Raw genomic sequence first — 18754 nt, 5'->3', positions numbered from 1 at the left:
GTAAGTGGAGTCAACGATACAGTACATTGTACAGGAAGCACAGAAAGAAATCCTGTACATACTGTGTAGATCTATCTGAATGTTTGAAGAGTTTATTCACCGCCTCCAAATGCAACCTAAAGTTCTAACTCTGAGGTTGTTCTCCTCTGGGCCCATACATACTGTATGTGCCAAGTGACCATGTGGAAAGATGCCTATTGATTTCACCCCTGTTGCTTAGCAGAGAGTGGAGTATCAACTTAGCATACTGTACCACAGCTCAATCCTCAGTGGTCTTTCTCTCTCTCAGCCTCTCTGAATGAAAAATCGTTTAGTGTTTAAGTGAGCTGCCTTGAGGACAACGTTTCTAGAGGCAAATAAAAGTGCATGGAGTACAGTATAAACAGGATTAATGCTAACACACCACAGGGCCTGATGCATAAGTTACTATGTAAAACCCAGGCAAGCCTGCCTATTTCACTGGTAGAATAGCAACCGTTACACAGTTCTGACACAAACCGTTATTAATCTGGATCTGGAGAATTTCATTGCATTCCATATTTTCAGTCTTCTTGACCTCAAAATGAAAGTGACTGAAATCTGACTGCAAGCACAAGCTTTGCGAATATGCTGACACAAACTAATGTGCTGATGACAACAGCAAAACATCTAGGCTGTATACTCACTGATGGCCTCCACAAACAGCTCAAATAATGGGAAGGGAAACAGGGGCTCTGGCAGCTCCCGGAAAAACATCTTGAGTGCCCCGGTGACGACGTGGATGTCCTCCCATTGGCTGTCGTCCAGATTAAACTCCTCCTCTGGGACAACACCAGGAAGAGAGGGGGCAAGAGAGAGGGGGGAAGAGGGAGAAGATTCGGAGAGAGGTGGGAGTGGGAGACAGAGAAAGAGAGAAAGAGAAGGAACAGGAGCAGTGAGAGAGAAAGAGAAAGAGGGAGTGAGAGAGAGAGAGAGAAAAAGAACAGGAGAGGGAATAGAGAGGGAACAACAAAGCTTTAATTGGGAGAATTTGCAAAGGCTAATTACTATGCTAATGTTTACCTGCTAACAGCGGAGCTCGCTAACAGGCTCCCAGCTACCCAGAGGTCTGATGAAGCCACATGTGTTGGATTGGGTTTCTGTTCTAGACTGACATATACCCTCTGTTGAAATCAGTTAGTTCTGATAGGGCTGAGAATAGAGAAAACCCCTGGTAGTGACAGAGACAGGCCATCAGGTGACGAAGTGATTCAGAGGCACCAGGCTCAATATGCCACAGGAGGAGTGCAGGATGATCCAAAGCCAAGATGACAGGCCTGGAGGTCTGAAGACAGTGGAATGGTACAGCACTAAGTCACATTATGCTGTATGTTGAAACTGGAAATAAGCAATCGTTCGTTTCAGACAACCCTGTTACATGATAATACAAATATAGTGCCATGGGAACTTCTGAATCATTTTCATAGAGATAATTATCTTAGAGAGATTTTATCCATGCTTTGAAATTAGAGTAATGTATTTGGCATGTCAAGATGATCTTAGATCTTCCCTTCCATCCTAGGCCAACCAAAAACAAAGGCAATGTGTTGGAAAGCCAGAGTCATAGAGAATTACATAAAGCCAGAAGGGTATTTTTTTTTTTTTCTGCACAGTTTTAGGTACTCCCTAGAAAAAAGTCCAGACTTTCAATTAGCCAGCCTCTCCAGTGTGTGCACTTGACACATCTGAGCTGATTGCTAATCAGCCCATGGTTTCCTTGTTTGTATTGAATCCTGGTACAAAACCCACTCAGGGAAACTGAACCTGCTGCGTTCTATGGTCCTGAAGGACATAGTAGCCTACTACATGGTCAATGTTTTTAACTCACTCTCACTTGAGATTGTACTGTACTGGCTCTCTATAACTATGGGGGTTGGGAGCACATTCAGGATAAATGGAATGTGTGGGACAGAATGTAGGCACATGGTGTCATCGTGTCAGAATGCTTGGAATGTGCAAAATGTTGATGATGTCACTCTCCCCTCAATGTCCCGCATCACAAACCACTTCTTTAATCTCTAGGACTGCAGGGCACAGTAACAAATAATGGTGTCTCTAAATAAAAAGAAGGTTGCTAGCTACCTCAAGACAGAGAAATACGTTCCAGAGTGATAAATTAGGCTAAAGGTCAACCAGTCTATTCTTTATTCTCAGAGCCTGGACAACAACAAACGTTCTCTTGTTGGTTTGCTGGAGAAATGCCCCAGGAGTCCCTTACAGGAAACATTGGATAATTCAGATGAAGTACGTAGACGTGTTTCACTGGAGGCCCAGATCTGACTTGAATTCTCATGAGGGATGCTTTATCCTTCCTTTAACTCTGAAAGATCCCATTCTTAAGGTATTCATCAATCATTTTTTATTTGCCAAAGAATGCCTTGTGATCCGTTACTCATTCAACATCAATAGGTCTCTACAGTTATTCATAATTAAGTAGAGTTACTCAGTAACTACCCAGAATCATCCATGATTATTGAAGATGGCGCCAGAGAGGATGGCTGCTGTTTAATTTGCTCTTAACCAACCGTGCAATTTTGTTATTTTTTTTTGCATTGTTTGTTTCTTATTTTGTACATAATGTTGCTACTACCGTCTCTTATAACCGAAAATAGCTTCTGGACATCAGAACAGCGATTACTCACCTCGAATTGGACAAAGAATGTTTCTTAAATGAGTCAGACGGGAAGGATATACTCCAAACACCCGAAAAGACCCTCATCCTGTCATTCGCTGGAAAAAGAAACTGAGATTTTGCGGAAAGAGATCGGGGTGCCTTGTGAGGATCAGGTAACGAGTGGATAATCTGCCGTTCAATCGCTGGAAAATACATTAGATAAACTGAAAACACGTATATCCTACCAACGGGACATTAAAAACTGTAATATTTTATGTTTCACTGATTCGTGGCTGAACGATGACATACAGCTGACGGGTTATGCACTATCGGCAGGATAGAACAACAGCTTCTGGTAAGACACGGGGCGGGGACCTATGTACATTTGTAAACAACAGCTAGTGCACGATATCTCATGTATCTCATGATAAGCTGTAGACTACACTATCTACCGAGAGAGTTTTCATCTGTATTAAACGTAGCTGTCTACATACCACCACAGACCGATGCTGGCACTAAAATCGCACTCAATGAGCTGTATACAGCCATAAGCAAACATGAAAATGCTCATCCAGAGTCGGAGCTCCTAGTGGCCGGTGATTTTAATGCAGGGACACTTATATCAGTTTTGACACAAGGACGTTAAATGTGCAACCAGAGGGGAAAAAAACTCTAGACCCCCTTTACTCCACACACAGAGATGCGTACAAAGCTCTCCTTCGCCCTCCATTTGGCAACTCTGACCCTAATTCAAAAATTATATCCTGATTCCTGCTTACAAGCAAAAATTAAAGCAGGGAGCACCAGTGAATCGGTCTATAAAAAGCGGTCAGATGAAGCAGATGCTAAACTACAGAACTGTTTTGCTAGCACAGACTGGAACATGTTCCGGGATTCTTCCGATGGCATTGAGAAGTGCATCACATCAGTCACTGGCTTCATCAATAAGTGCATCAATGACGTCATCTCCACAGTGACTGTACGTACATACCCCAACCAGAAGCCATGGATTACAGGCATCCGAACTGAGCTAAAGGGTAGACCTGCTGCTTTCAATTAGTGGGACTCTAACCCGGAAGCTTATAAGAAATCCCGCTATTCCATCCGTCAAACCATCAAACAGGCAAAGCGTCAATACAGGACTAAGATCGAATCATACTACACCGGCTCCGACATATAGACTACAAAGGGAAGCACAGCCGAGAGCTGCCCAGTAACACGAGCCTACAAGATGAGCTAAATCACTTCTGTGCTCGCTTCGAGGCAAGTAACACTGAAACATGAATGAGAGCATCAGCTGTTCCGGACGACTGTGTGATCACGCTCTCCACAGCCGATGTGAGTAAGACCTTTAAACAGGTCAACATTCACAAGGCTGCAGGGCCAGACGGATTACCAGGACATGTACTCCAAGCATGCACTGACCAACTGGCAAGAGTCTTCACTGAAATGTTCAACCTTTCCATGTCTGAGTCTGTAATACCAACATGTTTCAAGCAGACCACCATAGTCCCTGTGCCCAAGAACACTAAGGTAACCTGCCTAAATGACTACCGACCCATAGCACTTGCGTCTGTAGCCATGAAATGCTTCGAAAGGGTGGTCATGGCTCACATCAACACCATTATCCCAGAAACCCTAGACCCACTCCAATTTGCATACCTCCCCAACAGATCCACAGATGATGCTATCTCTATGGGAGAATGCTATTCATTGACTACAACTCAGCGTTCAACACCATAGTACCCTCAAAGCTCATCACTAAGCTAAGGACCCTAGGACTAAACACCTTCCTATGCAACTAAATCTTGGACTTCCTGATGGGCCGCCCCCAAGTGGTAAGGGTAGGTAACAACACATCCACCTCCCGGCATCGCAGTGCTAGCTGTGCCACCTGAGATTCTGGGTTCGAGCACAGGCTCTGCCGCAGCCGGCCGCGACCGGGAGGCTTATGGGGCGACGAACAATTGGCCCAGCGTCGTCCGGGTTAGGGAGGGTTTGGCCGGCAGGGATATCCTTGTCTCATCGCGCACTAGCGACTCCTGTGGCGGGCCAGGCACAGTGCACGCTGACCAGGTCTCTAGGTGTACGGTGTTTCCTCCGACACATTGGTGCGGCTGGCTTCCGGGTTGGATGTGCGGTGTGTCAAGAAGCAGTGCGGCTTGGTTGGGTTGTGTTTGCATGGCTCTCTCGCATGGCTCTCGACCTTCGCCTCTTTCGAGTCCGTACGGGAGTTGCAGTGATGAGACAAGACAGTAACTACTACCAATTGGATACCACAAAATTGGAGAGAAAAAGGTGGTAACAATAATACATTTAAAAAAACAACAACACATCCAGCACGCTGATTGTCAACACTGGGTCCCCTCAGGGGTGCGTGCTCAGTCCAGTCCCTCCCTGTACTCCCTGTTCACTCGTGACTGCACTGACAGGCACGACTCCAACACCATCATTAAGTTTGCCAATGACACAACTGTGGTAGGCCTGATCACCAACAACAATGAGACAGCCTATAGGGAGGAGGTCAGAGACGTGATCAAGAGAAAGGAGATGATTGTGGACTATAGGAAAAGGAGGACTGAACTCGCCCCATTCTCACCGACGGGGCTGTAGTGGAGCAGGTTGAGAGCTTCAAGTTCCTTGGCGTCCACATCACCAACAAACTAACATGGTCCAAGCACACCAAGATAGTTGTGAAGAGGGCACAACAAAGCTATTCCCCCACAGGAGACAAAAATATTTGGCATGGTTCCTCAGATTCTCAAAAGGTTTTACAGCTGCACCATCGAGAGCATTCTGACGGGTTATATCACTGCCTGGGATGGCAACTGCTCGGCCTCTGACCGCAAGGCGCTACAGAGGGTAGTGCGTACGGCCCAGTACATCATCTGGGCTAGGCTTCCTGCCATCCACGACCTCTTTACCAGGTGATGTCAGAGGAAGGCCCTAAAAATTGTCAAAGACTCCAGCCACCCTAGTCATGGACTGTTCTCTCTGCTACCGCACAGCAAGCTGTACTGGAGCGCCAAATCTATGTCCAAGAGGCTTCTAAACAGCTTCTACCCTCAAACCATAAGACTCCTGAACATCTGAACATCTAATCAAATGGCTACCCAGACTATTTGCAATGCCCCCCTCCCCCCTTTTACACTGCTGCTACTCTCTGTTATTATCTGTGCATAGTCACTTTAATAACTATACGTACATACTGTATTACCTCAATTACCTTGACACTGGGGCCCCGCACATTGACTGTACCGGTACCCCCTGTATATAGCCCCGTTATTGTTATTTACAGCTGGTCTTTTATTATTTGTTTTTCTTACTTTTTTCAGGTATTTTCTTAAAACTGCATTGTTGGTTAATGGCTTGTAAGTAAGCATTTCACTGTCAAGTCTACACCTGTTGCATTCGGCGCATGTGACAAATACAATTTGATTTGATTTCAACAGAACACACTGTCTTAGTTGTATCCATTGTATCACAAAGAAACCCCCCTAATTGAACCCTAATTGAATCGTGTTGTGTTCATTATATGATATCCAGTAGAAAATGAACTGTATGAAGTCAAGTACTGTCACAAACACTATAACACAGTCAATCACAAGTGAATTAAATGACAGAACATACCTTGGTCAACTAAGAATCGTAACTTCTGGATGGTGGCTAGATTACCACTCACTCTGTAGATGCCATCAGCCTCTAAACCTGGTTGATACATGTTAGACATTAAATACAAGCAAATATGACAAGACTACATTTTGATTTGGACTTATATGACCATAAATGACACATTTAGATACAATTCCTGGGTTTTACAATAGACAATGTGTACATTCATTGCAGTGGAATGGATAGTTGACATCTTGCCTAGATAAGGGCTTGGACTTGGACAACATGCGGCTCTATTTCACTGTGACATTTTGAGCATTACTTTGATTATAGAGTCTGACTGCCATTTTCTTTTGCATCCAAGTACAGGAGACCAGCCTGCCAAACCAGCTCAACAGCATTTGATAGATTGTCATGCTTTCATTGTACATACTCTAAAAACAAGCCATTTAAAAAAGATATACATTCAGAAGTGAACAGCATTTAAATACACAAGGCAGGAGGCTTTAAAGATGAAATACAGGCTAGGCTACAGATTGTAATGCTAAATATTTGAGTCACACTGTTGTCAGTGCAAACTAACACTGCCACTGCATAGAGGTAGCTGGGGCGACACTTTCCTCTGGCCCTTTCTATCAATTGCTCTAATGAATGTCCGTCCACATTCCCGAGCATTTGACAGTGGCACGCTATGTACTGTACTATACCGCTGTCACTGGTGGGGTAACTTGAGGATATGGTTGACTTGAAAAGTAAAGAAGACGTAGGTTTCATTCTTTGCAAGGCATTCTTGTATAACGTCCTGGCTATTTTCTGCAGCTCAAGTGTTAAGATGTCCAGAGGAATTTCACCCCAGTGTTTGGCCCTTTGTTTACATAGAAAGCAGTCAGAAGTTGTTTGTTTGTTCTTTCCCTGCTGTGTCCAGAGCCCAGCCAATGGCCTCCCAAATGTTGTTTGTGTGTGTGTATGTGTGTGTTTGTGTGTGTGTGTGTGTGTGTGTGTGTGTGTGTGTGCGAGTGAGTGCGTGTCTAAAGGTTTATTTTCTAACACACTAAAGTCCATCGTGTATCAAGAAATGCAACAGACCTTTAGATCATAATCATTACAGTTAAAAGACGCTCTTAATCATTATTATTTTCTCAGCGTGTTTATCGGGCCACAGCAATTTTACCCCCAGATAACTAATAGTCCTGAACAAATGTTCAGCCAAAACCACAAACGGAACCCATTACACAAACACATAATTCAGTCTCAATTTCAGCGCGTTATAAACAGTCTGAAGTGGACTCGGAATTGGACTCGGACCAGGAGTGAGTGATTTGGGATGCCGAGGAGCATTTTCCTCAGGGTTCAGCGCCTTTGCCTGGCCAGCTATGTGACGGAGCCTGGGAAACTACCGATCACACACATTGTGTGAGAACACTACGAGTCAATGACCGGGATACACGTCTTATAAAACAGGCACTCTCAACTATAGGTCTTTTCATATTCACTCTCAAATGTCAAAACAGAGGGGGAAGTGTAAACAGTGGTGAAATGCTGAAGCAGCTACTGTAACTGTATGAGATGAAGCATCACTGAGGTGGACAGGCCGACTCGACAGGGTCAGGGTGTGGAGAAGGGTCAAACTCCCAAATACAGGAGGACAATACAGTACATACTTCCCCCACACATCTTATCCATTGTTGATTTATTTCCCATAAACAAAGTATTAATTAAAAATAACAATTTTAGTAAAAGTGCATACCTCTTTTTTCGACGGCCTCCACACACTGCCTGACAAACTTTGGCACAGTGGTCCCTTCCCGCTCGCAAAGTGCCAACAAGTGACATCCAAACACTCGATCTGTGAGGAAAAAAAAGACATGATTTGTTCAAGTAAAAAAATCTATTTCCCAGAACTACTGAACTAGAGACAGTGTAAAAATATAGATATTAGCAGTAATCACCAGATATTGCATTTAATTGCATCAAAAGTCCTCAAACGTGGAATGTGTTGAAATGTCTGTTTTCAGATCTCAGGAATTTTGGTAGAACGGTAAAAGGTCTGTTTAATAAGTCATTCCATTCACGCTTGAAAAATCTCATTAATACTGTCCATTGATCATCATCATCATCATTATGTGGAGGGATAGGTAATTATTTCATAGCATGAGTAGTAACACTCATCGCGCTTGACTCATACTGCCCTGCTTTCCTCTGATGGCCGTTTCCAGAACAGTGCTACTAACAGTAGGCTACATGGATTCCACGGCCACATTGGTAAAGGATAAACAATCTAATGTTTAATCACACACTTAGCATTTTATCGCTAACATTTTTTCCCATGAACCCTGAGAATCCCAGGCCGCTTTGCTCCAATCAGAGGAAGAGGGGGGCCACATTTTCTTGCCTTATATGAACATTCCCATTGCTTCATTACTCTACTTTTGTCCATTTAAATGTACTAAGGCGTCCCTCATTTAACCTGCCCTTACTGGCAATAAACTCAGGCTTCTAAACTCAGGTCACTAACTCTGGTCAGTTAATCTCTAGTAGACGCCCTATAGGGCTAGCAAAAGCTAGGGTTAGCAAAGCATACCTCATCAATCATAGACTGGAATTCAAACTGACTGTGCACAGAGGTACACTTTCTCACTCATCAACTGGCTTATGTTACATTATCGGGACTCTTGAACAGTGCTGTCTCTCTAGCACTGTGCAACATCAAAGATCGCCCTCTCTTGTTTATACACTGGAGGGAAGTGTGCACCAAATACATAAATGACTGCAAGCGCGGCACCTTTGCATACAAAATGCACTTCCCAGTGCTCGGCAGATAAGCAAGAGAAAAGACGAGGGAGAGGGGAAGGGGGGCAGAGAAATGGAGCAAAATTACCCCTCCTAAAGGAATTCAAATAACCCTCGCGTTGCATGGATTTAATTTGCATTCTGAAGTACGATAGGAAAGGGGGAGGGGGGGGGGGGACCTGATTTGAGGAAGCACACTCTCTGAAGTGGCTTGCCCACCAGCCCTGCCAAATAGGACAGTCTGGAGGCCACCTGCCCCACTCCTTAATCCAGAAGTATTTCATTTATTCCGTCAATAACGTCCTCTCCCTTTGATCTAGCGTTTGTCCCGTGGACACAACATTAAAGGGTCTCCTTGAAGCTGGGGGAAATTCCAAATACCGTTACCTTCTTCTAAGGATTGCAAATGTGCTTAAATATGCCCTTTAATGGTGTATTTTCCTTCAACCGTGAGCTCAATAAATTAGTTCCCCCTTAGAGGAATGGATTCTGTGGTTGCCGGTTGGATTGGCATGGTTTGATCAAGTAAAATGCATTCAGTTTAATTTTTATCAATCACTGTTGTTCTGTGACTCCTAATAAACGTGGAAAGACCTTTTCAAATCAGTATAATAACTCATTATCGTCACTAGTTATTCTATATTTACAATCAATTATAAAATAAAATTGTGACATCTGGGAATATACACACAGTTAACTCTCTTTTTTCTTGTTGGAAGGGCTGTCCTAGTAGAAAAAGATGACAAAATGTACAACACATTTTGAACGATTTGTGTTCTTCACAACATGTGAGGTGTGCTGGAAAATAACACACATTTAAAACAGAATACTGTGATACCTTTGATGATGCCTTTCTCCTGTAGAGTCTTCATAGAAGGCCGCCTTGAGATGAACTTTTTGAGTCTGTTCTTCACCCCAATCTTATCAGCACTGTCCGACATGCTGTAGGTGAGCTTGGAAGACTTGAAAACTTGTCAGGAACACACAGACACACGGTTAAAATATGCCTTTACAATGTTCAGCCAGTAAAGTGGAGGTGGATAGCATGGTTCCCCTCATCTCTCTACCTGACCCTCGCTCTTCCCCTCTCTCTCTCTCTCTCTCTCTCTCTCTCTCTCTCTCTCTCTCTCTCGTTAGAGTCCCAGTGTTATTTATTAATTAGGCATCCTTCCAGGGGTCTCTCCCATGGCTGTCTTTTTCTATTATTCATTCCAATTGAACTTCTCCATGTCTAGAGGAATTCCCTGTCGTTTTTTTAAAGTCCGGGTGCTGCTTGTCATTCTAATAAAAATGAACACTGCTCCTCCCAAATGAATCAAATGACCTATTTTTGTCTACGGACTAGCTTTGCCATAAAATAAACAAGTTGAATATATTTATTATATTACAGTTGGGTTAGACAGAGTTGCAAAGCAAATAATATTGTTGTCAGGTGATTGTATATCATTTCCTGAAAACATACAGTAGGACCTACAGTGGAAAAAAAGATATCCATGTTGCTCTCCAGTTTGTGTAAAGTACTGTCTTTTTCCATGGGCATAAATTCACATGAACACAGCCAGAATCATACCCATAATGAAAGGTTCAAGCAGCTGGATATAAGAGACTGGATCTTGGCCTCTATGTCCCTGGCCCCTAATTAGAGATTTTAATATGCTCATCCAACATCAATATATTTGTCTCGCAGCGCTTAAGGTGATGAGATTGATTTGAACCAATGACAGGGATTAACATAATTGCTACTTGACATACGGTGACATAATGTTAATTAGCATGTTCTTGTGTCATGTTCCTACAAGAGCCATAATTGAAATCAACAGTCCCACACACATTTTGGGCATATAAAAAGAAAACACAAAAAAGTGCCACTAAAAATCAGGAAAGCTGTCAGACCTTATCACGTCGGTGGGTAAGGGAAACGAGCACACATACATTATGCAAATGTGTGCGCAACCATTTCCCTGGAAAAGTTGTGTTTTGAGCAATTAAATCCTTACAGTAGCACAGATAAGAGACAACTTTTAATCAGCATACCTCCGAGTTCCAGCTTGTACTAACACGTCAAGAAGTGTTTTGATTGGCAGCTGTAGTAGAACTATAGTCGTTGGAGACAACTTACTGAGTGAGCGTCTGTGTTCAGGTTCCTTTGTGCAGGGGGAATCAGGTGCAAGTTTTGGCAGTGACAGTGTCTTGCTAGGCAACCCATGTCTGGGTAGGTACTCAGTGCTGTTTGCTCTCTGTATGCCAGGCTTGCCAGAGGCCTGTCCTCCAGCTCCTTTAGACTACATCAGAAAGGAGGTTACAACCTGTCAGAGTCCAAAGGTAACTGGTTGCATACAGTAACTCATTATTATCAGTCATTATTCAGTAAAGCAGGTCTATGCAATTATCTGCACTACGTGGAACATACAATTCATTATATGTTTGACCTGATATATAGTCACTGATCTATGGAATTGTCTTACTTTCATTTTGAGAAGCATGTTATGACTAAGCAATATTCTGAATGATTTAGTCATAATTTCAATATCCAAAATCATAAACACTTCAGAACTGTTGAACTTCAGATACACCGTCTGTACGAAACAGGAAACTGCTTACCAAGTTGTCAGCTGTGCTTTTAATAGCATCATGCCATTTACATATTGTGGGGTAATTGTCAGCCTGGAGAAGGAACTCACTGCCAGAGCTGGTTGTTATCTGGAACAGAGAATGTTCAAATTGACCTCAATAAAGGTACAACAACAAACAGGCCTTTACCTAATGCATTCCCATGAGGCGGGGTATAATACATACCGAATAGCAAAGGTTAGAATTCATAATACCCTAAACTAACAATCAATATTTACATGTTCTTGTCATTTTAATGACACCTACTGATTCACATGAGTTTATAAGACTATGCTCACTCCAGCATCAGCAGGCTTTGTACTTGATACTCATTCCCTTGGTCTGTTGAGTCTTTTCAGCTATGTGCCTGTTAATATGTGTGCTCTCTGTGTTTGACAAGAAGCTCACGTTGTGCAGGGTGTGTGTGTGTGTGTGTGTGTGTGTGTGTGTGTGTGTGTGCCAAAAGAAGAGACAAATGCAGACTGTATTCTCAGAGGGGAAAACATAATTAGTGTGATACTTGTCATCTTAATATCAGGCCTGTTCTGCATCTCTGCAACAGTGTAGTAACAGCATTTGGCGCCGTCAAACAGAATAACTGTACTGTTAGTAAAAGTCTTTGAGAAACCATGACATCAAGGTCAGCATTGTCAAGTGTGGTTGATATTACAGCTGATTAAATTTTGCTCATGTTTTGTAACAGAAATGGTAAAAATAACATAAAAGGAGATAAAATGGTATTTCATACCATACATAACGATGAAACTTATCTTCCTAAATTAGTTCAAATGTTGACAATTGTTCATCATTCATCTATGTGATAATTCCTTAGAGGAAGTGTTTTTACCGTATGGAGTTTGGGATGTGAGTAACCTTTTCCCCTTCGTATATTAATATCTCTTTAATCCAGCATGAAAAGCCAGACCAGACTGTAATTATTTTTGTCACACAAAACCTTTTAACAAATTCTGAGGAGGAAATTTCATATTTTATCAACAACCATGCTTGCAAAGTCACTCGTAGCCTTGGGGAGTAGCATCTCACATCTTGCTGTCCCAATATTCCACTCATGCAATCATGGTTACCCTACATGGACCTTCAAAGTTTGGGACTATTGTGGAACTGACTTTTGTGACTTCCTTACAAAGCGTCAGGAGCAGTTAAGCAGCATGCTTTTGTGATGCCAGATAAAAACAGAGAATGGTTAGGGGCACAATCCTTGTCAGAGTGAGTTTGCCATCCCTCTTTTCTTGGGTTACAAGCATCTGAACAAGCATGTTTGCTCTGGAACATTGTTTTTCCTCGAGGCTTCCCCAGGACGTGTCAGTAATAGGCTCTGCAATCACGCTGCAATGTGGGGGACAGGTTGCGGGGAGGCTCACTGGTGAATCTGAAAGTGCTCTCAAAACAATCACAAACACACAAACCTTGGGCTCCGAGGATCTATTTTCTGTTCTCTAACATAAAGTGTGTGTAATCAGATACACAAAACATTTTAAAAAATGCATGCAGGAACTTGTGTAAAAAATGTTCAACCACTACCATGTACATTACATCCTATAAATAACAACACAGATCGGTTGTGTTTGTATCACCTCTTCTCTCCATGATTAACTGGAACATAATGGACTTGGATAGGTTGTTTTATAACCCAAGTTAGATGTATTTGCATGAATTTTGCATTCGTTACAGTCTGTTCCTCTTATAAATGTTAGATGGTGGACACACTGAGCTCCCCCTCTATTCCCACAGGGGACTGATCTAGCTACCTTCAACTGGGATGACTGTACGCATTGATGTTTCATTTTGCCATTCACAGCCCCTCGTAATTGTATAATTTGGCAGAAATGATTTACACCAGTATGTCAGAGCTCTAGAATCATAGTACGAGCTGATTTGAAGAATGAGTAAAGCAACCTTTCACGTACATTATTAATATCAAATGGGAGATTTGCAAAGATTTTTAAGTTATGTGCCTGGATGTCAACTTCAAATGATAAGCCTAAAATCCTAGGCCTTGAAATAGGAAACCAATATTAGTGACTGTTTATTAACTGGTCCCTGCAACTTGGAATCTCTGTTGAAATCCAATGTGTCCATATCATGGTGAAACTAGCCTACAATCTTGGGGTTTAAGACTCAGGATTTATCATGTAGTCCATGGGATCCTCATACAGAAATGCATCCTGAACATTACGTCCTTTTTCTTCTCCTGTCATCTTGGAAACAGAACCCTATTGAAATGTCTGGCTTACACCAAAGTATATCTGACTTCCTGATAAGGCAGACTCTTCCCTCTGAAGTTTAATCAAAAATTGAGAGCGAACTGCTTAAAAAATATATATATATTTTTTAGGAGCATCTTAAAGATGCATTTAAGATTATCTGAAGCAGCGCGAAGAAATGACAGCGGACGCTTCGTGTCTATTCATTCAGTTAATGAAAAATGGAGATAAGCTCCTTCAACTAAATATGGCCCTACCAAGTCTCCATGTTCACATGTCAACTGTCCTAATCTGAGACAGCACAAAAGGTACAGTGTGTAGGGCACCGCCTCTCAGGCTCATATTGAGCTGTAGGTTCGTTGGGACGACGCAAACTCCTTAGTATGCCATGATATTAATCCTGACGTGCACAGGCCTCTTGAACTAAGAGTTGGTGATTTTAATTAGCATGGTCATTTTATTCTCAGGCAAATGTTTGCTGGAGATGCTAATGTATGTGAAAGCAGATAGATCCCCCCAAAGGCCCTTCATATCAACATGCTAGCTATAGTCCAAATGGAACACTACAGACAATGTAGGAGGTGCAGGCTAATGCAACACTCACATCCAGGTCCCCACAGTCAAACAAAACAATAGGCAAACATATGAATTAATAAAGAAGGACTATGGGAAATAAAAATGTAATTATATAGTTTATAACATTGTTCTTTATAACCAACAGACCAATTGTTGGTTATTCATAGACTGTTATGAAATGTGAGGTATTATAGGAGATAATCAGCCTTGACAACGCAATGGAAATGCATTGTAAAATGACTGCATATAAAGGGTATGACTTGACTTCTATTCAGGGAACATATTCAGCTCATTGCCACGATACAAAAACAAAAGTCAAAAGTTGTATGTGTATTTTTAAGAAGTGAAATGCAGTTATAGTAACCAGTGCAAAGTAGTGTTTTGCTTTTAGAAATGAAAAAGAATATGAAATAAATCTATTTTTTTTCATCACATTTCTTAATAAAGAGGGTGTTGAATTTCTGGGCTATATTTTGACTGGAGCCATTAATATTTAAATATGCACAGCGGAGCAGAGAGGAGAGTGCCATTTGTGCCTTTACATTTGCATGTGGCTCTTAAATTAAACATTAATTGTGGTTCTTCATAAAGGAACAATGCAATGTTGAAGCATTCTACTTTGCCAAGTTAATTATTTCCAATTTGCAACAAAATATCTATAGATGTGTCAAAACTGCGATGATAATCACAGAAAGAAAAGTTCTTAGAATAACAGTGGAAATAGTGTGAAATTAAAGAGTATCTAAGTGTTGGATGCTTTTTATTTAGTTCTGACCTGAGCAGAATGTTAATCCTGCAATGTACTGCTGAGTTATCATAGGCCAAGGCGACAGTTGTCATAAGAATGTTCCATCATTTGCTGAAAATGTAATAAATCTCCACAATTCATAACCCACAAATTGCTTACTTCTCTTCTCTTTGCTCCATGACCTGAACTCATCCCAGATGCTCAATCCTGGTGGCTCACATTTCTCCACATAAGAAAGGTATAACATTTAATACTGTGTGATGCATGTCTGGCTAGAATTAAGTCATGTGGTTTAACTGAAGTTCATTTCTAAGTTGTAATCTCCAAGGCAATCTGCTGTTGGGGGTTTAAATCCTTCCACCGTACTGGCGATTAACATACTATATACTTTCACTGTTTCTCTGAAGAACCAAATTAATGCCCACTTCAATGTAAGCAGCTTTGAGGAAGAAGGGCCACACCACAAATACCTTTTCTACGCTCTGGGACTACCAGAGAGAGACTGTCATTTTAACGGATTAAGTCCTCAAAGTGTTTATCAAGTCTCCAGAGACCCAGTTCAGAGGGAGCGTTACGAAGGTAACTTACAGCTACGCAATCAACGTAACGCAATGCCGATGCAATTGAATAAACTATTATCTTTTCCACTTGTTTCCCTCCTTTGAATAAGAACACTGTGTTCCAGTGACCGAATGAAATACACAGATAAAAGGCTTTTTAAAACAAAGGGGGGGGCGTTGCGTGCGAGAAAGTACCAGCTGAGAGAATGACATGGGGAACCTGACTACGTCTTGTAGGGGTCAGGCCTTAGATGACGGCTAGTGTTTCACAAGGTGACATTCTGTGTTAATCTGGGACTATTGCCAGCTGCCTTGCGACTCTGTTGTCATAAAGTATCTGTGTTTAAGGGTTACTGGGAAGAATCTTTCAAACGCTCTCGTTGTTTTTTTTTTAAATTTTTTTTTTTACATGGTTTGTGGAGAAAGAGACAAGATATAAAAATCACAGTGCCACTTTACTTCACAGCTTATAATAAATGTGTAATAACTTAGTAACAAAGTGGAGCTGTAACTATCCTTATTCCGAGCTGGGAGTAATGTGCTATCCATATGTGTAAAAATACAACGTATGATGGTACTCTACCAGACCACAGAGTGACAAATAGACAGGCCTTCCTCTCATAACAAACAAAATACACTACCATTATGTAAATAGATGGATATACAATGATCTTACGACCCCATTTGAAGCCCTAAGATCTTGCCATCCTCCTGGGCCAATTAGCCATAACACTTATCACAAAGTCACTCCGAAGCATATCAATCCGTGCGCATGGCCGTGAGGTACAGTGTGAAACGCCAGTTGTGATAACACTGTTAAAGAGCTCCAGACTCCCGCAGCTCTGACACCACGGAGACATGCATCGCTACAATATGGTGCATGTCTTAGTGGTGCAGTCTCTACCCTCCAGCCAGGAGGACAAGAAATGACAAGACAGGAGGTGGATGAAGTAGTAGCAGTGGAGAATGAAATGCAAGGATATGCTCATTATATAAAATGTGATTGCTCAAAATCAAACAAAATGTGGTAATATTCATTCATTGATCTGGATATTGCTATTATGGTCCAACTAACTTTTCCATTAACATTCTAGTATAGGCAGTATTTTAAATAAACTAAGGTACTAGTTGATGGCCGATGCCAGCTTCTTTTTGGGTGTAGCCCTTTCCTGCAGTCAAATTACCAAATCACCCTCTAGTGGCTTCATGGGTGGAATGTTATTAATATTTTTCATAATTTCATAATTAATAAACATGAAAACAAAAACAAAATATGCAGAAAATAGTGTTTCTATGTGAAATGGTTTTGTTATATTTCAGTCTTCTGTGATGTATATAAAGTGTAATATTTGGATAAACTCAAAATTAAATACATTCAACTCTATATCTGACATGGTACAGGTGTCTTCACCCCCCCATAACCATGTCTGTGAGGTATATACTTTTGTTTCAAAGTAGATTTGTTTAAGACTAGCAAGGAACACTCTGCGTGAACCTGATTTAGCCCACAGCAGTAAAAGGTTAACCACAGGTCAATCTCCTAGACCTCACCAAAGTAGTGTTGGCTAGGACAAGCAAAGTCTGTGTCTGTGAGAGGCTACCTCTATATGTGTGTGATGTGGGATCCATTTTGGGAGCGAGCCACTCCTATTCACAATCGTAATCACGGCTGGTCATCAAGAAGCAATCAGGCACCGTGAGCTTTAAGACAGATGGCATTAAAGTAGTCAGGTCAGCAGCTTTGGACGATTACATCCTGGGATCAGGGGACCCGTAGGCACGGGATAAATCCTACTCCTACTGTACAAACTATAACCTGCTCTGACTATCTACTGTACTGATCTTTCAGTTGCTTTAAATAGTAAATACATTCATTTACATCGATCTGGTCCAGCTTTTTATTTTATTTGCTCCACTCAAGATACAGCTCCTACACTTCAGGGCCTGGCTGATGCATAATGATGTGGAGGTGTTTAGTATCTCTGTGTTGGTGTAACAAGGGCCAAGCCAGTTGTAAAAGTCAATGCCTTTCATCTGACTGAACTTTAGAATGGTTGAGGCGCATACAGAAATCCAAAAGATCAAAAACTGTGCTAACCTCAATGAACTTCTTCCGAAAAAAATTAGGATGACATCCTGACAGTATAATTCACCTTTAACACTCAGAAGGACGCTTCCTGAAGTGATTACGGGTCTTTCGCAAGAATATTAAACTTTCCTGTTGATTAGTCAAGATAAAGCAATGTTTTTAGAGTGGTGGCAGGTTAAAGCTCCTCCACTAAAATGGACTCATTATTTTCTAGCCCTGGGCTCTATTTCATCATCTTAGTTGTTTCTGTCTTCTCTCCATGGTTGTTGTTGAAGTCTGTTTTTCCACATCGTGACAATGAGAACGATGTTTGTCAGAGCAGAGAGGGTACAGGGGGCTCACAGCGAGAGTCGCCCAAAACTCCAAAGAATCAATTAGTGATGAGAGAAGGATGCTGGTGTTGACGTCTCTGTAGCTGCGGCCAGTGGGTTTAACCAGACGCCTTTGACACTACACTACTTTTTGTCTCTCTTTCTTCTGGTGGAGTTGACGCAATTTGGACTTTTCTGCTCCTTTTGTTATTTGCTTTTAACTCACTCACGCCAGACTCAAATACTGAAATATGCAGAAAGGCATGAAAAATGCACGACCACTTATTCAAAGTTGTGCTCCTTTTCATTTGTTGAGCAACGTCAGAGATACTTCTAGTTTTATTAGCCTCGTGGGATAGTTTTTGAGCCGTTAGCCCCTTTCAAACAGACGATCTGCTTTCATCAATGCTGAAAACAGTTAAAAAAAACGAATCATGTTGAAATTCTTCTGAATTGCTTTTGGTTATAAAGACAGTGTGCCAGGCATTTCCATTCAGTTTTGACATATTATTTTTTAGTATATAATTTGGGGTGTGCTTACATTTGTCCTGTTAAACACAAGTTTGTAGTGGAATTATTTTTTATTTTTTTGCATATCCCA

The 18754-nt window shown here is 41.6% G+C and overlaps 1 protein-coding gene across 9 annotated transcripts in view; it reads right to left on the bottom strand.

Annotated features, from left to right (window-relative positions):
- Nucleotides 1–18754, bottom strand: part of LOC110520180 (rho GTPase-activating protein 15) — a 68747-nt gene that overhangs the window by 12876 nt on the left and 37117 nt on the right. For all 9 annotated transcript variants that reach the window (XR_016494770.1, XR_016494769.1, XM_090229905.1 and 6 more), the window contains 6 exons: nt 11636–11734; nt 11154–11316; nt 9873–10004; nt 7992–8090; nt 6263–6340; nt 666–800 (listed from right to left, as the gene is read on the bottom strand). Coding sequence is in view for 7 of the 9 variants with exons in the window: in XM_090229905.1 (XP_090086031.1) it covers nt 666–800; nt 6263–6340; nt 7992–8090; nt 9873–10004; nt 11154–11316; nt 11636–11734 (706 nt within the window). In the remaining 2 variants the exon portion in view is untranslated. The remainder of the gene's footprint in view (nt 1–665; nt 801–6262; nt 6341–7991; nt 8091–9872; nt 10005–11153; nt 11317–11635; nt 11735–18754) is intronic.

This window comes from Oncorhynchus mykiss, chromosome 3, assembly GCF_057628025.1.
Source record: "Oncorhynchus mykiss isolate SJ-2025 chromosome 3, ASM5762802v1, whole genome shotgun sequence".
Classification (NCBI taxonomy): Eukaryota; Metazoa; Chordata; class Actinopteri; order Salmoniformes; family Salmonidae; genus Oncorhynchus; species Oncorhynchus mykiss.
The sequence above is the reverse complement of the archived record's forward strand: the minus strand, read 5'-3'. Positions and strand labels throughout refer to the sequence as shown.